This window comes from Hyperolius riggenbachi, chromosome 10 (genome assembly GCF_040937935.1).
Source record: "Hyperolius riggenbachi isolate aHypRig1 chromosome 10, aHypRig1.pri, whole genome shotgun sequence".
NCBI classification, from domain to species: domain Eukaryota; kingdom Metazoa; phylum Chordata; class Amphibia; order Anura; family Hyperoliidae; genus Hyperolius; species Hyperolius riggenbachi.
The window spans coordinates 145878179-145905927 of record NC_090655.1 but is presented as its reverse complement, the minus strand read 5'-3'; the positions used below and the strand labels follow the sequence as shown (position 1 = coordinate 145905927).

The following is a 27749-nucleotide window of genomic DNA, read 5'->3' as shown; positions in this document are numbered from 1 at the left end:
CCCCAATGTCCCAGACAATTTTAAAAATAACTCCTTGAAGACTGAAGACAGAACAGAATGACTGAGGTTGACTGAAAGTTTGTATTTATCAGCAGATTCAAGCCTCGTATACTGTACATGTACAAGGCATGTAGCCTGGTGAAGTCAGCACTTAATTTCATGGACAACATTGCAGAGCCAAAACTGTACAGAAGGTTCGCTAGCCTGCAGCCTTGTGACATGTCCTATTCTTAGAATTAAGCAAAGCAGCGTGGGATTGACGTCACGCTGTAGTGTAAGTGGTGAGAACAGAGACCAATGCTCTCGAGTGAAGCAATCAAAGGTGTGTTTTAGCAATTGTTTAAAGCAGAGTACAAGCATTGGTTTTTTTTTGGGGGGGGGGGGGCTTTAAATGTGTTGGGCTACAGAGTTATGTAAAGTAGATCGATTAACAAGTAAACTCTGTATTGTAACTTTACTGATTAACTTTAGTATGACAACAAACCAAAACAATGATGGATGTGAAATTATATATACTGTAAAAAAAGAGGGTGATGGGGGTGGGGGTCATCATAGTAATTATGTCTCAGTGATCTTGTTACAGTCCCCAGAATTCAGGAATATTTTCTGCTGTCTAAACCAGACTATATCTTTCAAGAAAAATTAAAAAAACATTGGTCTCGATCCATAAAGCATTACCACATGCGGTAATGCAGAAAACAGCTGACTTTACCGAGCACTTGGGAAAATGGCAATTCATAAAGGCTGTTACCCCATGGCAAGCTGAAATTACTGAGCAGTGAGGTAAATTACTGACATGTGCGGTAAATACCTCAATAAATGTCAGCAAATGTCAATTCATAAAGATTAGAACATGCAGTAAAGCCCAGAAATATGTGAGCTCTGATGTGGTGGAAACTGTGCTGGAGCCTTGGACTCACAGAAACAGAGAGGGATAACCTATGACTGACAGGAGCAGAGAGCCAATAGAAACAGCCTCTGTCTCCTACCAGACCCTCTGATAGGCTGCAACACCTTCTTGGGAGGAACAAGCCTCTCTAACCCCCAGGCAGCGGAGGAGAGAGAGAGGGAAAGGAAGAGGTTTCCCCTGCAGCCCTTCAGAAGTTTAACCCTTTAGGTTCCTGTTTCAAGATTTGGAGAAGCAAGTGGGGAAATCACCTAAGCATGGCATGTTTAGTGTTTCTTTGAAGTTCATCTAAACAGTTGCAATAAAATAAAATGTTAAGAAAAACAAATGGACAGATTCAGAGGGAGCAGAGGTAGTATAACAAGCATGTACGTTCTAAAGGGATGTCGAGGATGCCTCTTACTATTGTAATGCCGTCACTGCACGGAACAACATGTAGTAAAACAGAGACAACTCCATTACTGCTGTTACTTAACAGTTTTTTGTTAATTAGAAGCCCATTGCTTTATTAACTCATCGAACTTCTACCTGTGATAATCTTTCTAACTTAGCAAACAAAAGTCTAAAATGCCAAATGCAATATTTTATCAATCTTATTTTTTTTTTTATCACACAGCCCTTTATAAATCGAGGCTATTGGGCCTGATCCAATTAATTTTTCTCCTATGTTTTTTCCTAGAAGTTAATCATCTGTTTAAAATAACTTTTCAGCACTTCGCAATTGAGTAACAAAAAGTAGGTGAAAAAAGTACTGTCAAAATGTTTTCTTGCTTGTGACTTAAAAGGCATTTATTTTTACATGTAAAAATATCCCCAAGGAGAAAAACTTAGGAGAAAAAGTGAATTGAGCCCTTAATCAGGTCACTTTTTCTCATATGTTTTAACATAGTTGATAGTTTTACAGGTTGTCATAAAATGCCTTTTAGAGAACTAGCAAGCTAGAAAATACTCAGAATAACTGTGACTGTGCTTTTTCAACTACTTTTTGTAACAAATTTTATTTAACCCCTTCAGCCCACAGTGTTGTTCACTTTATGCATCCGAGCAACTTTCACCTCCCATTCATTCGCCACTAACTTTATCACTACTTATCACACTGAAATTACCTATATCTTGTTTTTTCCACCACCATTTAGGCTTTCTTTGGGTGCTACATTTTGCTAAGAATTATTTTATTCTAAATCCATTTTAACAGGAAGATTAAGAAAGAAATGGAAAAAATCCTAGTTTGAAATGAATACATGCTACCATAATTAAAACCTATGAATTTTATTTGCCCATTTGTCCCGGTTATTACACCATTTAAATTATGTCCCTATCACAATTTATGGCACCGATATTTTATTTGGAAATAAAAGTGCATTTTTTAAATTTGCGTCCATCACTATTTACAAGCCTATACAAGCCTATAATTTAAAAAAATATATATTGACATACTCTCTTGACATGCATATTTAAAAAGTTCAGACCCTTAGGTAACTATTTATGTTGTTTTTTTTTTTTTTTTATTGTAATTTTTTTTAATTTTTTTATTAAAACATTTATTTATGTATTTTTTGGTATGGGAGGTACTAATTTTAATGGTAAAATAATGTATTTATTTATTAAAAAATGTATGTGGGTGTAGTTTTACTATTTGACTACAAGATGGCTACAGTCAAAAAGTCCTGGAAGCGAGCGATCACGCTTCTAGGAACTAAAATTAGGACGGGGAACTTTTTTTTAAGCAGAAAGACCACGGCCTCTGATAGGGAGGACTTAGATCGATGAATGGGAAGTATATTCAATGAGGCGGGAGCGCGCCTCATTCAGCTGCAGCAGCACAGTCTATCTGGATGAACATATTCATCCAGATAGGCTTAAGTGGTTAAAGACTTGCGCATATGAAGAAGAAATATTGCACACATGTGCCATAACACATTCTTCCATCAATGTTAGAGGCAAAAAGATCTTTGGATCACAAGAAGTCTCTTAATACATCTAGAAAAGTTATATACAGTTGAAGCAGTGAGACCTGTACAGCAAAAGATAACGATACAGGGCAATATAAACATTAGACACTCCATAAAGTGTTCATGATTTATCCATAGCTTCCCAGCAACAAAAAGAATTAAAAAAAGAGAGGATCAGGAGCTCTCCATCCAAGAGAAATATACCAAAAACAATGTGAAGCAAAAGAATCCCCTTACTTACATCATGGCAGCCTTATAGATATCCCCCTCTATAAAGTCAAACAATAGAGCCCACGTAGCGGTATACATATCCATTTTATCCTGTTCCAAGAAAAGAAGCTCCTCAACATCTGCAATAACATGAACCCTATCTAACCACCTTTTAACTGATGGTGGGTTTGGGGATCTCCATAAAACTGGGAGACAAGATTTTGCAGCATTGAGCAAATGGCAAGGAAGAGCGCTCTTATAGCCCATGTCCATCTCTGTCATCAAATGAAAGAGAAATGCCTCAGGTTCCCAAGGTATGTTAAATTCCATGATTGTTTTAATCAAAGTCTGAACCTACCGGCAACAATCAGAAATCTTTGAGCAAGACCACCAGATGTGGAGCATGTCACCTGGCTGAGCTTCACACCTCCAACAGAGGTCAGATTGCGAGCTAAAGAGCTATTGTTAAAGAGCATCGGTGTGCAGTACCGCCATGATAATATCTTGAAGTTGCATCCCTGCATAGAAACATTAAGAGTGCTCTTATGCACTAGATTGCACACTTTAACCCAAAGCTGTCTTCCATTTGTCTAGAAATAAAAATGGTGGGGATTGGGTGCCCACTAAAATAAAAACTCTTGATATAATCTAGAAAGTAAGTGACACACACATAGATGTTCACTTACTTTTTGATACTTTTTTGATTGCAGTATGGAAAAGTTATGTTAAACAGAAGATGAAAAATTATCTCCTAGGAGAAAATTTAGGAGAAAGAGACCCACATGCAACTCACTTTTCCTCCTGAGTTTTCTCCTAGGTGACATTTTCACAAATTGTCAATAAAATGCCTTGTAAATCACCAACAAGCAAGAACACACTCAAAATAATTTTAACAGTACTCTTTTACATTATTGTTTGGTTAATTTTCAATAGAAAAGTTCTGAAAATGTATTTTAAAGACTAGATAAAGTGATGATAATCATCACCTAGGAAAAAACGAGCTCATTAGCAATTCAGTTTTTCTCCTAAGAGATAATTTTTCATCTTCTGTTTAAAACAATTTTTTTCAGAGCTTTGCAATTGAAAAAATACTAAATAAATACTAAATACAAAGTAGGTGAAAGGGTAGTGTCAATATTATGGTACTCCGAGTATTTTCTTGCTTGCTGGTGGCGTAAAGAGAACCAGAGACAAAGCACCCTCGTGTATTTTACCATATATATCAATGGGAACATGACAGTAAACACCTACCCTGCTCTCTGTTTGATTCTTCTCTGCTAAATCTGCCTGTTATCAGCCCTGATAAGAATCCCCGACTGAGCATTCAGTCTAGCTTTCACCGGAATGATTATAGCTGAGTCAGTCTTCTGTGATGTCTTTTCAAGCCCAAGCCTGCCCCCTTGTGGCTCTGCTTTGCTGCTATTTATCCTCAAAGCAGCAAAGCAGAGCCACAAGGGGGCAGGCTTGGGCTTGAAAAGACATCACAGAAGACTGACTCAGCTATAATCATTCCGGTGAAAGCTAGACTGAATGCTCAGTCGGGGATTCTTATCAGGGCTGATAACAGGCAGATTTAGCAGAGAAGAATGAAACAGAGAGCAGGGTAGGTGTTTACTGTCATGTTCCCATTAATATATATGGTAAAATACATGAGGGTGCTTCATCTATGGTTATCTTTAAAGGGCATTTTATTGACAAGATGGTAAAATATCACCTAGGAGAAATCTCAGGAGAAAAAGTTACGTAATTGCATATAGGGCCCCGCATTTTGACTTCTAGGCCCATATGCAATTAACTTTTTCACTTGAGGTTTTTCTTTTTTTCTCTTTGAGTTTTTCACCTAGGAGAAAATTGTTCAACTTTTTTTTTTTTTAAATAACTTTTCAGCACTTTGAAATAGAAAAAGTTAAAAAATGTAGGTGAAAAAGAACCTTATAATCATGTTGAGTATTTTCTTGCTTGCTGGTGGCTTAAAAGGCATTTTAATAACATTATGTGAAAATGCCAAGAAGGAGAAAACACAGGAAAAAAAAGTTAATCACATAATATGTCCAAGTCTCCTTTAACCTTCTTAGCGATAATCCCGAGTCAGGCACTGGACAGAAATCAGCAGCTCATAGCGGTTACCCCCAAGCTGGATCCATGGGAGGTGTGTAATGTGCAGGGCTGCTGCAGATCTATCGAGCAGTATGATTATTAGGGTCTAAAAGCTTGTGAAAAAATGTCATCACTTTCAGATCCTAAAATCCAAAAATAATCAGACCGTTAGGGAGGTTAAAGTGACATGTAATATAATAAGATTAATGTGTATGTTCCAATTTCACTTAGACGTAGGCTGTGTTTTTTTACTTTTTTTTCTCACTACATTTAGTACCCACATCCTTAAAATCTGAAAGAGTTCAAGACTGCCCATTAAAGGAATACTATCGATTCACATATTTTTTTCAATTGACACAGGAATTGTTTGGGAAGTGCTGCTAAGTACTGGTGTATACATTTTAGTAGCAACTTCTTTGTTTACTGTTAGCAAAATACTTTCAAAGTTTACTGACGCCAAAACTGACGGCTGACTGAGCCATGAGGAGAGGGGAAATTCCCCTCACACTTGATCAGTTAAGTCTATGTGTAGCTCTGTGTGTGACAGAGAGAGACAGGACACAGGAGCTGCAGCTGTTGGGAGCTCTGTTTCTGACTGAAGTGTCTGAAGAGAGCACAGGAAATGTAACGAATTATCACAGCTCTTCATTGTAACGAATGGTGTCAACACGCAGAGAGAATCTGATTATTGGTAAACTGCAGATTCACCAGTAATGCAGATATACACCAGATTATGAATGATCTGCAGAATCACTAATAATCCAGGTATGTCTAACCTCTGGACACTTGAGTGATGTGAGTGTTTGGAGTAACAATACTACTCTGAGCATAGACCACCAGGGACCCTGGTGGCCTGAGAGACTTGAGGAATACTCCCCTGACTGTGGGGAATATTCCTGTAGCCTGAGGACTCCCTAGAAGAGGGACCCAGGCTGGGTTGCAGGAAGCCCTGCTGCTAATATAAACAGGCTTGCCCTAACTAGGTGTGAGGGCCTATTCTCTATGCCCTGGAACCGGGCTAAGGTATAACATAGAAATGACACAGTATCCTAGTCTTGGGTGTGAGGTCCAAAGTCACAACACCCTGGAACTGGTCTAAAGCATAACATAGAACTGACACAGTATCCTAGTCTTGGGTGTGAGGTCCGTAGTCACAACACCCTGGAACTGGTCTAAAGCATAACATAGAACTGACACAGTATCCTAGTCTTGGGTGTGAGGTCCGTAGTCACAACACCCTGGAACAGGTCTAAAGCATAACATAGAACTGACACAGTATCCTAGTCTTGGGTGTGAGATCCGTAGTCACAACACCCTGGAACTGGTCTAAAGCATAACATAGAACTGACACAGTATCCTAGTCTTGGGTGTGAGGTCCGTAGTCACAACACCCCGGAACTGGTCTAAAGCATAACATAGAACTGACAATACAAGTAATCTGGCTCAGTGTGAATTCCCAGGTCCTTCCTGGTTCAAACACACTGTTGGATCTGACTGAAGTCTGTGTGCTAACACATAAAGCATTTGCAATGGCAGACAACCAGCAACTGGCAAGCAAGCTGTATATATAGCTGCTGGAGTCTGCCGCCCCGCCCAAGCCACTCAGCCAATCATGAGTCCAGCAGGAATCAGCTGATCCTCCTGATCAGCTGACACTTCCTCTGCTGGTATAAAGGTCCTGACATCTGGGCCGCGCGCGCGTAGCTCTCCATGTCGTCCATATGAACCAACAGACCCAGCCACACCAACCGCACGCCGCCGTGTACAAACCGCCGCGTTGGACGCGGAAACAGCCGCCTCGCCGTCAGTACCAGCTGCGGCTTTTCCGCGTTCCCTCGTGGTGCCAGGCGCACGTCTCCACATGCCCGCTGCTGTGCTGGACGCGGACTCAGCCGTCCTGCCGTTAGTACACGCGGCGGCTTTTCCGCGTTTCCTCACATTCATACTGTTTTTGCTTTCAGAGTTTGATATGTTTGATATTTGCTTTCTGTAGTCTGATATGCAACTCTGGTTGTGCATTGAAGCAGACACCCCTTCTGCAATTGTCCCATTATAGCTAAATCCTACCCTCAATAAATTACAGCTTTTGCCTCTGATATTTAACATGAAAAGTAGGAAAATGTTTACACAGCTACTTAGACATTATTTGCACACTGTCATTTTTTGGGTATCGATAGTATTCCTTTAAGAGTTCCAAAACTGTGCCAGCATCACTTAAGTGGTCAATATACATGATGTTTATGTAAGTGGTCAATATACATGATATTTATATAGAATATATTTACTGCCAGGGGCGTATCTGGGTAATATAGAGCCTATGGCAAGCATTGAAATTGCGAACATTCGTCAAAATCATCCCTGTTGTATATAACAGGCAGCTTCTCTTCTGCTCTTCATTATACACATATGATTATTTATCACAACAATCAACTCAACAACCAACTAATAGAGGGAAAACAATCACCGGTTTGTGTTCTTGATCGCCTTGAAAATGAAGATGTAGCAATATATAATGATAGAAAGAGGAATGAAGAATACAAAGGAAAATAGCAGCATGGTATAGGCTCTCACGGAGGGTGTGAAGCTCATGTAGTCCCATGTGCAAGATGTCATGAGGCCTTCGGGTACATAAGCACCTATGTAAGAGAAAAACAAAAGATATATTATTATTAATGCTATGCAGAAACATTTTTATTGTACTTCACTTAAATAGCATCTATGTCTCAGTTACAAAACATAAAAACAGCTCAACTTTCTTCTGACAAGCCCAAAAGATAGATCCTTCTTTGATCAACGTCTTATCAGAGAGGGATCTGTTGCTGCTTCACAATTTGTAATAGATTTAAGCCTGAAATATATAAAAAATCAATTATTGTCGCTCTCCCAGATGTCCCCTTGCTATTGCTGCTCTTTTACTTTTGCTGCTCTATTACTGCAGCAAAGCCACGCCAGCTAGCACACTTCTCCTTCAGTGCTGCCATCATCTCCAGGTGCCTGTGGTGACCCCATGATCTAGTGATGTACATACGTCAATTACAAAAAGATCTTATACTTTTTGAGAAAATCTAATTTAAAGTTTCCAATGAAAAAGTATTTGTGATTAAATCCTGCCAAAACCTGCTGACTTTACCGGTTAATAGAAAAGCCCCCTTACATGCTACAAACACCAAATTTGCAGGACATGTTTAGACTTTCCAAAAAGACCTTATAGTTTTTGAGATAATCGATTTTAATGGTTCAAAGGGAATTTCAAAGGAAAAAGTATACATGTAATGCGGTAAGTACAATAACTGTCATTTACCGCATTTCAATGTATATTATTTTCCTTTAAACATTTAAAATCAATTATCTCAAAACTATAAGGTCTTTTTGGGAAAAAAATGTTTTACCTTGTTCCCACTGTTCTACTTAATATATCCTGCAAATCTGGTATTTATACTTTGTAAGAGGGCTTTGCTATTAACTGATAAAGTCGGCGGCTTTTCAGCTTATAATAACGGCTATTTTTTCCGTGATCACGGGCCGAATATGCGAAATAACGGCCGCATCCGTGATTGAATTCCGTGATCTATTCTCGAACACGGATTCGGATCACAATGTCGGATAGTGAAAAACTGCTCGTGAATCACGGCTATGCCGTGGTCACGGATTGTATCCGAGAAACACTGGTTGCTGCCAAGTCACTCACTACTGGCACCTGGAAATGACAACAGCACAAATGAGGGTGTGCTCCAGCTGGAGAGGTGAGTAAAGGTGCCCATACACTCGTCAGATTGGCAGCAGATAGATAAGAAATGCATCTGATGATCTATCTGATGCGTTTTTAGAACATTTTTTACCAGGATAGAATTCCAATAGATTTCAGTTTGAAATCTATTGAAATTCGATCTGATGGCATTTTTTTGCCATCAGATTTCCATTAAGGCCAATGCAAAATGATAAGCAATCTCATCAGATCGACCTACATTTTCCATCCTGCCAGTTCGACAGAAATCCATCGAAATCGGCCATCGATCGGTCGATTGGCCAATCGATTTTCAACCGATTAATCGATCGATCGATCTGGATCGATCTGTCGGCCAGAAAATCGGCTCAGTGTATGGGCCCCTTAAGAGTAATTTGTCATGCTAATGGTCTTCATAGGGCCATAGGGAAAGCAGCATTAGCAGGGGGATGGTTCATCGCCTCTAGTCCCCCTGAATAAATACTGCCGTGCCCACAATCAACCACCAAAAAAACATACTGACCAATTGCTAATATTAGTTGATTTCTGAAAGAAATTGATCAAAATTATGATTGGACAGCATGTTGAGGTCTATGTCTCATAGATGTTGGAGAACGGAGATGCATTACAGCTCTTAAAATAGGTGAAGCATTTAATGACTGCTGAATTGTAAAACGTATTACTGTTTCCTTATTCTGCATTCTTCAAGTTGATTGCCTGAAGTCTGGATACTCCATTTTCTGTGTTAAATGCAGTTATTTACTGCTTTGTTCAAGAATTACCAAAGCATTTCATTGCAAGCTCTTCTGCTCTTGTACTGCAATATTTCAGTTAAAGGGATACTGTAGGGGGGTCGGGGGAAAATGAGCTGAACTTACCCGGGGCTTCTAATGGTCCCCCGCAGACATCCTGTGCCCGCGCAGCCGCTCACCGATGCTCTGGCCCCGCCTCCGGTTCACTTCTGGAATTTCTGACTTTAAAGTCAGAAAACCACTGCGCCTGCGTTGCCGTGTCCTCGATCCCGCTGATGTCATCAAGAGCGCACAGCGCAGGCCCAGTATGGTCTGTGTCTGCGCAGTACACTCCTGGTGACATCAGCGGGAGTGAGGACACGGCAACGCAGGCGCAGTGGTTTTCTGACTTTAAAGTCAGAAATTCCAGGAGTGAACTGGAGGCGGGGCCGGAGCATTGGGGAGTAGCTGCGCCAACACAGGATGTCTGCGGGGGACCATTAGATGCCCCGGGTAAGTTCAGCTCATTTTCCCCCGACCCCCCTACAGTATCCCTTTAAATTTTAGCAACTTGGATAATGCGCCATAATACCTAAAGTAAAATAGTTTGCGCATTTTATGAGACTGCTGCTATGGCTTTTAATCAGCATTTTAAAAAACAACTTTTTGTCCCAATATTATGTGGCATGGAAAGGGTTAGCCTTAAAAGTACATTGCAAAAGCTTGATTTTTTGCCAGTGATCTCCATATGACCCATAGAGAAGTTCACAGTGACCATCAAGTGATTAAAGTGTGACGTCCAAAGTAATTCTATTTAGCAAAGCGAAGCATCAAAACATGCAACAACAAAAAATAAAAAAAGAGGTCCCATTCATAGAGTGTTTTTCATAGATTGGTTTCTCTCATTCACCAGCTGATGCTGTGCTCTTGTTTATATCCGATACTGGCTATTTATACTTTTGTTCTAGAAGTCAGGTCAGAGATGGTCATAAGTTTTCATTGTGTATTCAGCATGGGAAAAAATATCCTCGCCATGACTAAACAAATTGTTAAATGCATCTATACATCAGTCCTTGTAGACAACAGATTTAATGGGATCTTTTCACCACCTCATACATAATAAAGCAAATTGAGAATTGTGAAATAAGACCATTTAATTATTAATGTTAAACCCCAGTGTCCTTTCCCAGATGGAAGGAGCTTCCTCAAGGTGTTACTACATTAGGACCCTTTCACACAGTGTACGTTGTATTGCGATTGCAAAGTATACTTCACTGCAACTGTAAATGCGCACATTGTCAGGTACCACACAGTATGCTTCATGTCATTCTGATGGATTCTGATGGATTCTGACACACCACACTGCTAACTTGCCAATGCAAACATTCCTTTATAATTTATTTATTTATTATTTATTTATTGTATTTATAAAGCGCCAACATATTACGCAGCGTTGGACATTAGATAATTGCATTGAATTTGCTATGCAATTATATCATCTGACGCAACCCAATATGTCAGACAGGCCTTCAAAACCTTTGAAATTTTTAAAACTCTGTATATACACTGACCATTCTTTTAGCTCTTAGAAGTGTTCTGAATATAACAGGAAAGTACACATTGGTTTTGTAGTCAACCTAGCGAACCTATATATTGTTATTTAGAAAAAAGATGGGGCTCACTTTTGATGTCATATATAAGAAATAGAAGAAAAAAATCGGCTATGGTAATGGTAAAAATATACACATTTTTCTTGATTTTGGCTAAAAAAGGCAAGGTTGAAATAGCTTGTTTTAAAATATTGCGCACTTCATTATGTGTGAAAAAGTTGACAGGGTCCCTTTAAAAGAAAAAATGAAAAACAAGATGTGGAAAAACAATCAGAGTAATGAATCAGAGCTACTGGCAGTAAATGTATACACTGTGCTGTTATAAATTGATGAGGTCGGTATAGAAATCCATGCTTTCACAAAAGATGTGAAGCATTTATTACATACATGAAGGAAAGTAGTCTGGGCTCTAAGTCATACAAGCTCATATTTATATTTCCATGCCAATAAATATCAACATTTAGCAAGCCAAGTGCATCAATGACAAAGACAGCAGCCAGGCAGCCGTTTTGCAGGATTATTCGCTTGTACAGAGGCCTTTACATGCATATGGTGGTATAGGCTTTTGAAGAATCTTGTGATCCGATGATGACACAGTCGTCAGGTTTTCGATGCAGCCACTGTTTATTGTTTAGTGTCAGTAACTGTTATAAACAAGGGCATATATATTTTAATCATTTATTACCCAGTCTACTCACCTTTATGTATGGGATGTGGAAAATGCTTCTACATCCTGTTCTTATTATAAAAGTTTGGTCAAAATTTAGATACCATTTTAAGCACAATTGTACTGCACTACATAGATTTGGCAGCTATTATAGGGAATATGGCAGATCCCATAAGTCTCACAACTCGGGTTCCTTTTATTGTGCAGAATAACATTTTAAATAGTACTTCAATATGGCTGCGAACACAGTCTAATTGTACCATAAATTTGGCAATGTGCCTGTTAATTTGAGCACTACTATTCACTATGAAAATGAAGGTGGAACAGTGGTGTAATAGATAGCATTTTCTCCTTACAGCACAAGGGTCCCAGGGTCAAACCTGGGTCAGGACACTACCTGCATGGGATTTGTATGCTCTCACTCTGTTTATATTAGTTTCCTCTTAGCAATCTGGTTTCCTCCTTCAAAAACATACTGATAAGTTAAAGGAAACCTGAGGAGAGAGTCATATGGAGATTGATATCATTATTTCCTTTGAAACAATGCAAATTGCCTGGATGTCCTGCTGATCCTCAGTCTCTACACTCTAATGCTTTTAGCCATAAACCCTGAACAAGCATGCAGATCAGATGTATATGAGTGAAAATTGACTGGATTAGCTATATGTTTGTTTCAGGTGTGTGATTTAGACATTACTGACCAGTAAGATCAGCAGGACTGCCAGGCATATTGCACAAAAGGAAATAAATATGGCAGCCTTCATATGTCTCTCACATCTCTCCCCTTTTGTTTCCTCCCTAATTTGGACCCAGGCTATGATAGAGACATCAGCCCATGGTCAGGACTAGATTAGATTCCCTCTGAGAGAAAGTTAAACACTTTATTATGTACTCTGTAAAGTGCTACTAAAGTTATCATTGCCATATACTGTAAATACAAATATTAATTAGTGCCTATATAGCATTGTCAGTGCATGGTACTTAAAATTGACCCCAGCATTTGGCTATAGTATAGCCACATGATGGCCTTGAAGTGGCCTTGAATACAGCACTTGAAAACAAGATGTCTTAAAGGGTCAGTTAGGGTTAGGCACCATCTTCGAAGGGTTACAGGATATGATTGGGAAAAGTTGTGTGTATCAGTTAGGGCTCGGAGTTTAGAGTTAGTGGTAAGGAAGGACTGTACATTTTGGAAGGAATGGTAGGTTAGAGTTAGGCATTAAAAGAGAATCAATATGGGGAGGGTTAGGCATCAGAAAGGACGTTATGTTAGGTGGGAGGGTGGGGTTAAGTATTAGGAAGGAGGCGGGCATAGTTTAGGGGTAACCAATGAATGTGAAAGACCACTGAAAACCCCAATGAAGGAAGTATGCCACAGCTTGTTATAAAATATCGGTAATACCATTTTGCCAATATTCTATTGCTATCAATTTTAATATTATTCAAGGTATATGAATAAAACATGTATATTGAATAAGTCTTAATAAGTAGAAAGCTTTATTTTTATGAAATTAGTGAAATGCTCCAAGTGCTCTGTTGTGGGGGCAGATGCAGTTATCAGTCTAAACAATTCTTATTTGTATTCTCCAGTCTCAGGTTACGCAATTTGTTTTGTATATTTTGACGTGAACTTGATTAAATCCAGTTTTCTGTTTTATCCACTAAGTACATTTTCACGCACAAATAATTAAATCATTGAAGGCTGAAGCTCTATAAAAAGCTGAATTCTTTTTCATTTAAATATGTAGAAATGAATCACAAGCCTGCCATTTCTTTTACATGACAGGCCAGTGTTGTCTGTTTCTGACAGCGCTCTCTGATTCCTTAATTCATATTAGCTCTTCAAAGCAGTCATCCAAACTTACTCCAACCAAAGAAGGGAGGAAGGCTCCAGGCCAAAGCATACAGCCAAACACCTAAAAGGATTAACACTGCCCTCTTCTTAGACATCACTCCAATGGAGGCAAGAGGTCGGGTGATTACAAAATACCTATCCACAGCAATCACCATCAATGTTATCATGGATGTGATCCCAAACAAGGCGCCGCAGAAGGCATACAACTCGCAACCTAGCATCAAGAGAAAAAAATGAAAACAGGTTAATAAAGTTCTCACTGAGACATCACATTCTTATATATGGAGTATGGGCATCATGAGTGAAATGATCTATTTTGGGAGTCATACTAGGCTATTGTGTATAAAACATTAGGGTAGTAAGGGCTACCTTTACCTTCCTAACAAAGTGGTGGGTAACAGTGGACACGTGCCACCAAAGCCATTATTAATTATAAAGTGGAAATAAAATGATTAAGAGTTGTTATGCTGCTCGGTCAGGTTTTTATTCTGTCTGTGTCCATATGAGGAGATTTGGAGAATTCTTCTCAATTCCATTTTCTATAAGTTCTAGGCTGTTGCTGTGACCTTAGTTTTGTTACTGCACTCCATATGAATAATGTATACAACGTGTTGATAAATTCTGTATACTTGGACATTCCTAATGATATGGTAGATTAGGAGAAAGAATGGATGTACCAGATAAAGAGGCCCAGAATAATGCGGCTTTGAGTTTGGCCCATACCTCACCATTTTGTTCTTCTATTTAGGAGTCAAATTTTAAACTGTTGACTTGCTGGTATATGACCCCAGAAAAGTTACATAGGATATACCCAGAGACCTCTGATGCCTGTTGGAGGGGCTGAAAAGGTATTGACATCCATTCTCACATATGATGGCTATGTCCAGAAATGTAGGGTTTCTGGAGGTTTGGGGCACAGGAGACCTCAGCTTTGGACTTAGGAGCTACGTCCAAAATGCATAAGTTGTTAAACATGACTGGCTGATCATCAAACCACATAGCATGTTGAAAATATGTTTTTAATGGCCTTGTACCCTGTTTAGGGGTGGTTGGTCTAGTATGACAGAGATTGCCTTTCTCAACCCTCTAATAAACCAGTTTTCTTCTCTGTCCAAAATATTCAACTTATTATAGCTCATTATCATGAAAAGCGTATCCCTTATTCTTGATCTGTAGGAAGACCAGAGTCATGGCCTGCAGAGTTACCCATCCTATTTCACACCATGCACCTCTTGAAGGGTTGCTTTGTCTCCCTAATGTACAGGTGTATGCATTTATCAAAACAGTGGACTGCATACCACAAGCCGCATTGCTTGTGTTTGTATATTGGGTCACAAATGCTTCTGTCTTAGTATGTTGGTATGTAGGTAAAAGCAAACTGTTCCTGATACACCAGTTACACATAATACCAGTAAGTTGGGATATAACTTCAACTCATGAGAACCTACAGAAAAATGGTGATGGGCCCCCTTAGTGTACTGACCTTCGTGATCATACAACTATTATGATGATAATAATCGCTCTCCTCCATAACAAGTGTTGCAATCATGACCCCCCTCCCCCTTTTCCCTCATATCACGTGTAACCACCTTCCTTTCCATCCACTGCAAGAATGGCCACCCCAACCTCCTACTCCTGCCACCCATAAGTGTGACCACCAATCCCACTCCCACCCACCCAGGTATAAAATGAACCAATTATTCCTCTACCCCCATAAAAAGTATGGCGAGCATATCTCTCTATTCATCTCATAGCAAGTGAGGCCAGCATATGAAAAATATGGCCAGGACATCTCCCCCAATCCCCTCTATAACAAGTGTACCCAACATATTTTCTTACCCCCCTGACCAGCATATCCCATCTTTTCTCCTCCTTACCAAGTGTGGCCCAGAACAACTGCAACCAACATGACACCCCCATCCAGAAAATAGCATATGTGACCACCTATCTGCTAACCACACCACCAGGCAAGAAATCTAGTGCTGCCATCAGATTCCAACCCCCACATTGCAAACTAGGCACACTGGAGTAGAGAAGCTATTTACCTACTCCAGTCATGTCCATTCTCCTCTACACAGCTGTCTGCAGCCACCTAAAGACATCCCCCTGTGTAGGTACTGACATTCCTGCACATCTAATGACTCAAGAGCACTCAGAGGGTAACACAGAGGGTAATGTATCACTGGAAGGTTGCAGATGGCAGTAAAGAGGAGAAAGGAACTGACGCTGGAGCAGGTATGTAGCTTCTCTGCTCTGGTGGCCACACTCTACATATCAATGGTGGATGACAGCTACCAGGGAAGTGGGCAGAAGAAGGAAGACCCATTTGGAGGGAGGTGAGGGAGTAGAAGCCCTCCACTACTCCTTGGGGCTCCCTGGTTTCAGAGGCTGCCCCCTTGGTAGTTACAACACTAATGACAAGTCTATGTTATTTTGTGATTTCTGATTCTCTCCTAAATTCATCGATGAAGTTGCTTACAATAGCATCAAAACACCCAGACCACCAAAAAGATACCCAGTTGAAGCTGTTATTTTGTCTTTGTTCCTAGTTGTATTGGGTGCAGCCAGGTCTCGTAAATTAAACAATAATCTATATATTATGTGACAAACTGTGGCATGGTCTATTAGTGCAATGTTTTGCAACTTGGTTAATGTCATTGATTTTCTTTTTTCTTTCCATCTAAATGTTTACTCAAAGAATAGATTGTGTCAACAACCTGACTTAGGGCTGGTTCACATGGTCTTCTGCTGAGCTTCTGCTTAGCGTTTCGTTCAAACGCTGTGTTTTTTTTTCAAGAATGCCAGCATTTAACAGCTTAGCTTTTAATGGCTTTTAGGAGAGCATTACATTTTCTGGGCTTTTGGTGGCTTTTACAGGAAGTATATGGAAAGGCTGGGCTTCTATGGGCTTTCTTCGGCTTTTATGAGCTCATATTGGCTCATATTGGCTTTCAGTGGCTTTTGCTGGCTTCCAAACGCCTTCTAGAAGCTGCACGTTGCTTTTGAGATGAGACGAGACGCTGGGATCAACTGCCAGACTTTCATGAAAGCCTGCAAAAGCTTGTACTAAACGCTTCCGTTCACTTGCATGGGAGGGCGGTAGATCCCTAAAACCGTAACTTTTAAAACGCTGCGTTTAATGCCAGCAAAATGTCTGTGTGAACCAGCCCTTACTGTCCCACATGCATGATTCCAGTAACCAGAAGCTCATGATTAACAGAGAGTCTTTATTTACCTTTCTCTCCAAAGACCCATCTCTTGTGTAAGCTTGCAGCAAAAAACACGGGCGCCTGAGTCACGGACATGAAGAAGTCACTAATGGCTAAGTTTATAATGAACATGTTGGCTGGAGATCGAAGACTTCTACTCCTATATGGGAAAGAAAGATTAGGGCTTTGTTAATGCAAAGCTAAGATGACCAGTGAAAAACAGCTGGTAAGTGATGTAACAGAAATTGAATTTCGTCCATTCCACTGTTCAGTAGCTTTTAATTATCCAGCTTTGGTTTGCTACTGCCACACTGCATCATTTCTTCTATCATCTGCAGGAAATTAACATTGACCTCCTTCACTGATTTTCTGGATTTGAACAAAGTTGAGCCCAGGGATCACGGGCATTTTATGCACTTGACAAGATTAAGTCTGACTGCCAAATATGGAGATTACACATTGTGATTACATAATGCATCAGTTGCTTCTTCAGATCTTGAAACTGCTGCAACCTCTGGCTTCATATTTGAAAAAAAGCTGCACTAGAGGTTATGAAATAGCCTGTGTCTGATGTCAGGGATCAGTCCCAGTAGGCCACATTGTGCATACTGACCTCTATGATGTCCTTGCTGAGGGACAGTTTAATAAACATCATGCAATGTAAATACTGTAAATGTATTCTACATGTGAGTTTAGTGCTAAAGAGATCATTTTTTTATTCGGCAGTGGCCAACAAAGTACATTGAACATAGGTGCTTGCCCTGAACTGGAGAGAATTCTTTTAGTACAGTCATACAAGCTACATTGGCAGGGAAACTGGCATCTCAATAAAAATGCTATCAAAACTCTGTTTGACCAGTTTAGGTCTGATTTTCAGTTCAGGGAAATAATTAAAAATTATATACTGTACAGGTCCATCTCAAAAATGTGATAAAGTTCATTATTTTCTGTAATGTACTGATAAACATTAGACTTTCATATATTTTAGATTCATTACACACAACTGAAGTAGTTCAAGCCTTTTATTGTTTTAATATTGATGATTTTGGCATACAGCTCATGAAAACCCAAAATTCCTATGTCAAAAAATTAGCATATCATGAAAAGGTTCTCTAAACGAGCTATTAATCTACTCATCTGAATCAACTAATTTACTCTAAACACCTGCAAAAGATTCCTGAGGCTTTTAAAAACTCCCAGCCTGGTTCATTACTCAAAACCGCAATCATGGGTAAGACTGCCGACCTGACTGCTGTCCAGAAGGCCATCATTGACACCCTCAAGCAAGAGGGTAAGACACAGAAAGAAATTTCTGAACGAATAGGCTGTTCCCAGAGTGCTGTATCAAGGCACCTCAGTGGGAAGACTGTGGGAAGGAAAAAGTGTGGCAGAAAACGCTGCACAACGAGAAGAGGTGACCAGACCCTGAGGAAGATTGTGGAGAAGAACCGATTCCAGACCTTGGGGGACCTGCGGAAGCAATGGACTGAGTCTGGAGTAGAAACATCCAGAGCCACCGTGTACAGGCGTGTGCAGGAAATGGGCTACAGGTGCCGCATTCCCCAGGTCAAGCCACTTTTGAACCAGAAACAGCGGCAGAAGTGCCTGACCTGGGCTACAGAGAAGCAGCACTGGACTGTTGCTCAGTGGTCTAAAGTACTTTTTTCGTATGAAAGCAACTTTTGTATGTCATTCGGAAATCAAGGTGCCAGAGTCTGGAGGAAGACTGGGCAGAGGGAAATGCCAAAATGCCTGACGTCCAGTGTCAAGTACCCACAGTCAGTGATGGTCTGGGGTGCCATGTCAGCTGCTGGTGTTGGTCCACTGTGTTTTATCAAGGGCAGGGTCAATGCAGCTAGCTATCAGGAGATTTTGGAGCACTTCATGCTTCCATCTGCTGAAAAGCTTTATGGAGATGAAGATTTCATTTTTCAGCACAACCTGGCACCTGCTCACAGTGCCAAAACCACTGGTAAATGGTTTACTGACCATGGTATTACTGTGCTCAATTGGCCTGCCAACTCTCCTGCCCTGAACCCCATAGAGAAACTGTGGGATATTGTGAAGAGAAAGTTGAGAGACGCAAGACCCAACACTCTGGATGAGCTTAAGGCCGCTATCGAAGCATCCTGGTCCTCGATAATACCTGAGCAGTGCCACAGGCTGATTGCCTCCATGCCACGCCGCATTGAAGCAGTCATTTCTGCAAAAGGATTCCCGACCAAGTATTGAGTGCATAACTGAACATAATTATTTGAAGGTTGACTTTTTTTTGTTTTAAAAACACTTTTCTTTTATTGGTCGGATGAAAAATGCTAATTTTTTGAGATCGGAATTTTGGGTTTTCATGAGCTGTATGCCAAAATCATCAATATTAAAACAATAAAGGTCTTGCACTACTTCAGTTGTGTGTAATGAATCTAAAATATATGAAAGTCTAAGGTTTATCAGTACATTACAGAAAATAATGAACTTTATCAAAATATGCAAATTTTTTGAGAAGGACCTATATATATAAAATTTTGTATAATTAGCTTTGTACAGCTTTAGATGCAGCCCCCCTTGCTGAGATCGTAAAGTAGTACTCTCAGACCAGTGGTGTATGTACAAATCATGGGGGCCTCCACCCTCCAGCAACACTTTGATGGAACCCACAAAGTGCACACCCTTTCCCTTGCCTCCCTCATAGCCTGAGCGCCCATCTTGCAAGGGTCACTAAGTAAACAAGTGTGGCCATCATGATTTTTACAACCATAAGAAGTGTTTCTCCAAAAACACACGTTCTGGAGGAATCAGTCCACACCACCAAAAGCAGTATAATGTAATGACAACATGTACAACCAACAAATCAAAAACAAGTAATTTCAGTACCACGGGGGGTCCTGTTTGTCAAGACACACAGTAGAATGGAAGACTCTGTAGGACACCCTAACAGTTACAGTATTTTCCTCTATCAGATGTTTGCATCTGATGTTGATGCTTATCCATTTCCCATTACTGCCTAGCAAATTAATGTTTTCACAGTGCACTCCCTCTTCTGGAAGTACAATTATTTACTCTCTTTGGCAGCTTCGGCACCCAAAAATGTACTAAAGACCACCAAAACACAGGAAAAAAGAAACTTTTACAAATTATTAGAACTTGATTTTATATAAATATTTAGCAATACTTGAATTCCAAATAATTTAAAATCGTCTAAAATGCAAAGCAGTTACTAATCTTTCCACACTACAAACATGATAATAATCAAAACATCAAAATATTGTTAACATTGCAATCTTCGCTATGTTCTAGAATTTCTGCAATGCTGTGCTAAGTGCTTGCTAGGGCTCTAACGCATGTATAGTAGAGATGGCCTGAACAGTTTGCCGGCGAATGGTTCCGTGGTTTGCGTTCGCGTAGACCCGCAAACTATTCCGGAAGTTCGATTCGCCCCCATAGTGCATCATTAGGGTCAACTTTGACCCTCTACATCACAGTCAGCAGGCACATTGTAGCCATTCAGGCTACACTCCCTCCTGGAGCCCCACCCCCCCTTATAAAAGGCAGGCAGCATCAGGCTTTTCACTCACTCATGTGCCTGCAGTAATTAGAGAAGGGAGAGCTGCTGCAGACTCTCATAGGGAAAGCATAGTTAGGCTCTTGTAGGCTTGTTAGCTTGCTCCTTGCTGTTTCTTATTGCTAAAAAAGCACCCCTCAACAGCTCTTTTGAGAGCTAATCTTGTTCTTGTGATCTATTTTTTTTTGTGTGTGGCCCTCTTGCATTATATACAGCCCTGTCAGTCAGTCGCAGCTGGTCTTTGGTACCTTAATTCCTGCTGTGCCACTCAGTGGTGTAGCTAAAGAGCTGTGGGCCCCGATGCAAGTTTTACAATGGGGCCCCCCAAGTACTCTATACATAACAATTGATATGGCGCACCAAAAGCTGCCAATGGCAACTACAGCGTCAGAGGTGCAAGAAGGGGATGGGGAACAACTTGTTAATGATTACCACTATTCAAAGTATCTATAGAAGTGATTATTATGAGCACAGGACCAATAGAGAGCTAATACTGTAGTTGAGTGAAGGCCCTATGGGGCCCCTCTTGCCCAAGGGCCCCGGTGCGGTCGCAACCTCTGTAACCCCTATTGCTACGCCCCTGGTGCCACTGCCAGGCCCAGCACATTCAGTGACTACCTGTGTATGTGACAGGCAGCTGCAGATTTGTAATCCCATCCCAAACAGTGCACCTGTTCACTGTTCAGTGCACCTACCTACCTACGTGAGCGCACGCATTGTTAATACCACCAGTCATTGCACCTGTTCATGGCGGTACCTGTGTGTGTGTGTGTGTGTGTGACAGGTGCACATTTGTAATACCCATTACTGCATATACCTACCTGTTGTGTTCAGTGCACCCACCTACCTACGTGAGTGCACGCAGTGTGATATACCACTCCGAGCATACCTGTTAACTGCACCTGTGTGACTGCACATTGTATTAGTCAAGTTAGTGCATACATTTCACTTCATCCCCCCCGATATGGACAAAACGGACAAAACAGGTAGAGGCTGACCCAGAGGAAGGCCACCCATTAGGTCTGTGCGAGGTCGTGCTGATGTGATTTCGTGCGAACCTGGACCAAAGTACAGTGCTCAGAAGAAGGCACGTCCCATCGACTCCCAAGATTGTCAGGACGTGGTTGGCTATTTAACACAGAACATCTCATCTTCCACAGCCACCAGTGCTACTACAAGCACCACATCCGCTGCATTTGACACTTCGCAGGAGTTATTTGGTGGGAAAATCACTGATGCACATCCATTATTGTTACAACAAGATGAAGGTGCTAAGCAAGTTACACCACCTCATATGTCTGAGTTAGGCGACACTATGGACGTAACGTGAGGAGGAGGATGATGAAGTACCTGCTGTTGGTGCAGTTTATGAGGTGTCTGAGGCAAGCGAAGTTGGGCAGGATGATTATGATGATGACGATGATACAGATGCCACGTGGGTTCCCAATAGAGGAGATGAACCGGGGGACAGTTCAGAGGGGGAGTTAGAGAGGAGTAGCAGGAGACGAGTTCCTGAAAGAAGCAGGGGGAGCTCATCGTCAGAAACAGCTGGTGGCAGTGTCCGTCACCATGCATCACCACCTATGGACAGCCAGCCAACATGCCCTTCAACGTCAGCTGCTGATGCCACCATAGTGCCATCACCCCAGGGGGGCTCAGCGGTTTGGAAATTTTTTAATGTGTCCACCTCAGATCAAAGCAAGGCCAACTGTTCTCTCTGCCTCCAAAAATTGAGCCGGGAAAGGCCTACACCCACATAGGGACAACTGCCTCACGAAGGCACATGCAGAAAAGGTACAAACTGCAATGGGAAGAGCACCTGAGCAAAAGCAGCACACAAAAGAAAATACACCCTCCTTCTCCTCTTCCTCCTTCAGGTGCAGCATCTTAAGCCGCTTTCTCCCTTGCACCTTCACAGCCACCCTCCTCCACTCCGCCTCTGACCTTGAGCGGTTCCTGCTCCTCTGCCCACAGCAGCCAGGTGTCTGTGAAGGAAATCTTTGAGCGGAAGAAGCCAATTTCTGCCAGTCACCCTCTTGCCCGGCGTCTGACAGCTGGCTTGGCGGAACTGTTAGCTCGCCAGCTGTTACCGGTATGGTATTGCTGGTGGACTCTGAGGCCTTCCGTAAATTTGTGGCCATTGGGACACCGCGGTGGAGGATGCCAGGCGATACCCAAACTGTACCGTGAAGTTGAGAGGCAAGTGGTGTCATCTCTGGCACACAGCGTTGGGTAAAGGGTCCACCTGACCACAGACGCCTGGTCTGCCAAGCACGGCCAGGGCAGGTACATTACTTACACAGCCCATTGGGTCAACCTGGTGACTGCTGACAAGCAGGGAGTACATGGCTGTGCAGTGGACCAACTTGTGACACCTCCACGGCTTGCAGGCAGGTCTCCTGCCACCTCCTCTCCTCCTGCGACATCCTCTTCGCTGGCCTCATCCTTCTCCTCCTTGGCTGAGTGGCAGTTCAACTCTACTGGTGCTGCAATCTCCTCTCCAGCTACACAGACCCAGCTCCGCAGGGCCTATGCTGCATGCTAGGTACAACAGTGTCACGCCATCTTAGACATGTCTTGCCTTAAAGCGGAGAGTCACACTGGAGCAGCTCTCCTGGCTGCTCATAACAAACAGGTGGATCAGTGGCTGACCCCGCACTAGCTGGAGATCGGCAACATGGTGTGTTACAATGGCAGCAATCTCATTTCCGCTTTGAATTTGGGAAAGCTGAAACAGGTACCCTGCATGGCACATGTGCTGAATCTAGTTATTCAAAGATTTGTGTCAAAGTACTCAGGCTTAGAGGACGTCCTGAAGCAGGCCAGGAAGGTGTGTGGGCACATCAGGCGGTCTTACACGGCCATGGCACAGTTTGCCGATATTCAGTGGACAAACAAGTTACTGATGAGACGCCTAATTTGCGATAGCCCGACTCACTGGAATTCGACCCTCCTTATGTTCTCTCCCCTGCTAGAACAGGAGAAAGCCATCACCCAGTTCCTCTACAACTACAGTAGAAGGACACACTCTGGGGAGATGGGGATGTTCTGGCCCAACAACTGGACACTCATGTGAAATGCATGCAGATTCATGTGGCTGTTGAAGGAAGTGACCAACCTGGTGAGTCGCAGTGAAGGCACCATCAGCGACTTGATCCCGTACGCTTACTTCCTGGAGCGTGCCGTGCGTAGAGTGGTGGATCAAGCTGTGGAAGAGCGTGAACAGGAACAGTTACAGGAGGAAGCATTGAGGGATCAATTCTCATCAGAACCAGATGTTTGCTCAACACCTTTAGCAGCACAGAGGGGGGAGGAGGAGGAAGAGTCGTGTGGAGAAGAGGAGTCAGACTCAGATGATGAGGAAGGTGTTTCTTTGGAGGAGGAGGCGGCGGCAGAAGAACAACCACAGCAGGCGTTGCAGGGGGCTTGTGCTGCTCAATGTTCCTGTGGTATTGTTCGTTGCTGGGGGGAGGAGGACTTACCTGACGTCGCTGAGGAAGAGCAAGAGGAGATGGATAGTACGTCTGGATCCAACTTTGTGCAGATGGCGTCTTTCATGCTGTCCAGCCTGTTGAGGGACCCCCGTATAAAAAAACTCAAGGGGAATGAGCTGACCAAGAATTTAACTTCATTCCAATCAGTAGTTGATACCCCCTTTTATATGAGAAATCTATTCCTTTTCACAAATGGATCATCAGGGGGCTCTGTATGGCTGATATTGTGGTGAAACCCCTCCCACAGGAAACTGTGAGGACCATGGTCCTGGCAGTTTCCTGTCTGTGAACCTCATTGAATTGTGGGAAATAGCTGTTTACAGCTTTTTCCAACTGCCAAAAAAGCAAGCAGCATCTCCTTCCACTGACATCACCTGCCAGCAGTAACAATGTCACCATTCTATAAATGTCAGACTGTAAATCAGGGAGATAAAAGATTTTACAATAGGCAAACACTGAATAAATCATTTATACATAATTTTTGTAAAAATGAAGCACTTTTTTTATTGCATTATTTCCACTGGAGTTCCTCTTTAAGTTCCATGAAATGACTGCAGTATTATTCACCAGCAAACAGCTACTCATTCTGCTCACTAAACATGGTTTGTGTAAACAAAAGGTAAATCTTATGTCAACTTTAATAGGTATTTATCAAATAAGTATTATAAAAGTATCTGCATTCTTAACTTATTTTAAAACAATGTAGCCCCCTCGCTCTGAACAATATTGACCCTTCATCCTGAGGCAAGAACAAAAAAGGAACCATCAAACATGTGGCTTATTGCCTGTGGCCAGCAATGGGTTGTTTGCATTTTGTAATGGGGTTCCCTATTGTTCCAGACAAATGAACTAAGAAAGATCATAGGTAAGTTATTCAAATTAGCAGTAAGGGAAAATTCAAATAAGCGCCAGCCATAACTTACAGCATACCTGAAGCAAGGAAATTCACTTCAAGTTACATACTCACTTATGGAGGGGGAAGGCTCTGGATCTTATATGGATTCTATAGAGCCTTCCCATCCTCTCTTCATCTCCGTGGTCCCCCACTGCCCCCTGTTTAAAACACCCACCTTTGGGACTCCTCAGCAGCCTTTTGTAAGTACAGAGCTACTCATGCTCAGAAATAACAGGAGACCTGAATACTTCTGAAGCCTACCTGCAGAGGACTAAAGACTTATTCAACCTGGTCAGACAGCACTGGAATGAGGATATGAACAGAGGGCTGGGAAGGCTCTATGGACCTAGAACCTTCCCTCTTAATAGGTGAGTACCTATTTCTTTACTTCCAGGGTTGCTTCACTTTCTACACAATACATATGTGCACACAGTTATGAGAAACTTGTTTATTTTTTATTGAATAGTGTGTACCATCCAGAGCCAAGGCCATGCATCATCCTGTGATGAATAAGTAAAAATGCATGTATGTGCACTGTTACTTATCCGCTTCAATAAAGCCAGTCATGGTCACTTTGAGCAGAGAGCTATGGTTCTCTGCACATTGTGGGTACATCACAGCATGTGGTAGCACCCTGCCTAGATTGAGCAATCACAAGCCAATACAAAGCCAAAGGTTTGCAAATTGCAGTCCTTTGGCCTAGTAAATCAAGCCCACTGGGTGAAGTCAGGAAAAGGCAGTACCATTAACCTGAAGTGAATGAATATATTGAAGCCCTGGAGGGATGACAGCAATCTGAGAACTAGCCTGTTTAATAAGAAATCAACAATGCAAGCCTCTATGTATTTCTTATGAAGAAAATACACAGCTCTAGTTTAATAATTACACTAACACCAGCCCTATTGTTTTCATTTTTATAAACATCTAAGGCCTAAAGTAATTAGGTCAGAATGGTTGCGTCCTGCTATGACCTGCCTTTGTGTCACGGCTCCTCACGCTATTATTCTTTGCTTTGTGTCCTCTTTCTCTTCATCACCTTAAAGGAATTCTATCAAACTTTTACTATTTCTGTAAGCACTATAAATCAATTTGCCAACAACAGTAAGAATGGTCACATCATATATTTTTGCTGAGCAGCGTGTCTTTGTCTTTATCTAACTTACTGTCGGCATCCCCTTAGAAAACTGACGGCAACGGGGAATTTGGGCAGTTCATTATGCAAGTGAATCCTCTTGCAGAGTACAGCTGTGGTTTATTCTATTCTGATGCTCCCCCCACAGCAGAGTGAGTTATGCAGCATGTGATCTGGCTCATAAAGTTACTGTGAGGACTAGGAGCCCTCTCTCGCTCCTAGTCTGAAGGAGACTCTGTGCTGAGCTGCCGCTGTGTGATTAGTTGTTGCTACACAATGGCAAACATATGAGCTGGAGGAGGGTGCGTCATTGCTCTGAAGAGGAGCTGTAGAGGAATATTTATTAACATAATAAACATTCCTCTATGGCTCCTCTTTAGAGCAATAACGCAACCTCCTCTAGCTCATATGTTTGCCGTTGTGTAGCAACAACTAATCACGCAGCTCAGCACAGAGTCTCCTTCAGACTAGGAGCGAGAGAGGGCTCCTAGTCCTCACAGTAACTTTATGAGCTGGATAACATGCTGCATAACTTGCTCTGCTGTGGGTCAGTTTTCTCAGGGGACGCTGACAGTAAGTTAGATAAAGACAAAGACAGCAAAAATATATGCTGTACTCATTCTTACTGTTGTTGGCAAATTGATTTATAGTGTTTACAGAAATAGTAAAAGTTTGATAGAATTCCTTTAACTGGTAAACTTACCAGTGTTTTTTGGTTTTAAATACTATTTGTACCCTGATGACACCCAGATCTTTCTATCTACTCCTGATCTGTTGCCACATATCCCACCTGACATTTCAAACTACCTCAGATTTTTCAATTTTCCCTCATACTCAGCACATCTCAAAGTCCCACCACTTTTCCAAATCATACTCTTGCTAATTCAGGAGACAGTCCATTTTGACACTAACGCATGTCTTTGTTAGGTCACCTGATGTGACAAAGGCACGTTGTAGTGTCGAAATGCATTTTCTATCTGACACAAAGCTGGCTCACAGAGGTATTTCCCACTTTAGATATTGTCTTGCCCGACAATCCACACTGGCCATGAAGGACTTGGAGATTCATGTGGATTGCCCAGTTTTGTGATAAGCACAACAGTTCACTTTTATTTTGTAAGTGCAACAATGTAGCGCATTTGTTTTATACAAATAAAAAAGGTGTTACACCATAGGAGCACTATCCCTATCCCTTTATTGCAGTTCCAGACATACATCCCATGCAAGAGGAAGCTGCACTGTATGACACCGTATAACAAAACTTCTCCCACAGGTTGTTTGCCTTGTGAGAACCCAAAAGGACCTTAACTGGAACTATTTTCATATATCCTTTTCCAAGTCGAAATCTTCAGCTACACCAGTTGTGCACTAACTTGTCTTTCTCTTAGAATGACCTTTTTTAGCGGAATTTCTTCTCATTCTATAAGGCTCACCTTTAACATGCTAAATATTTCTTTTAAATGTACCAAACCCTCCGCCTCTCTACCAAAACTATCCACTAACACCTCCAGATGTTGATACCATTTACTTGTTGTATCCTCTTTCTTTCCAGTGTTATGCTTTTGTAGTTGTCTTGTTTTTTGTAAACTTTACGTAAACTTTACCCCTTAATACATTATTGTCCAGTAGTGTTGTTGTTCAAATTTGGCTTATTAAATATTGGGAGACCACATTCCCATTTTGCAGATAGTGCCCTGGCTGGGAGTT

The 27749-nt window shown here is 41.6% G+C and overlaps 1 protein-coding gene and 1 long non-coding RNA gene across 4 annotated transcripts in view; one reads left to right on the top strand and one right to left on the bottom strand.

Moving 5' to 3' along the window:
- The window catches only part of LOC137536408 (uncharacterized), a 125133-nt gene extending 107579 nt beyond the window's left edge, over positions 1 to 17554 (top strand). For both annotated transcript variants that reach the window (XR_011024558.1, XR_011024557.1), the window contains exons 3-4: positions 17003 to 17188; positions 17301 to 17554. This is a non-coding gene — a long non-coding RNA (uncharacterized lncRNA). The remainder of the gene's footprint in view (positions 1 to 17002; positions 17189 to 17300) is intronic.
- OPN4 (opsin 4) overlaps positions 1 to 27749 on the bottom strand; it is a 77085-nt gene that overhangs the window by 30193 nt on the left and 19143 nt on the right. For both annotated transcript variants that reach the window (XM_068258593.1, XM_068258592.1), the window contains exons 3-5: positions 16989 to 17122; positions 13764 to 13967; positions 7631 to 7802 (exon numbers count right to left, since the gene is read on the bottom strand). In XM_068258593.1, the coding sequence (XP_068114694.1) occupies positions 7631 to 7802; positions 13764 to 13967; positions 16989 to 17122 (510 nt within the window). The remainder of the gene's footprint in view (positions 1 to 7630; positions 7803 to 13763; positions 13968 to 16988; positions 17123 to 27749) is intronic.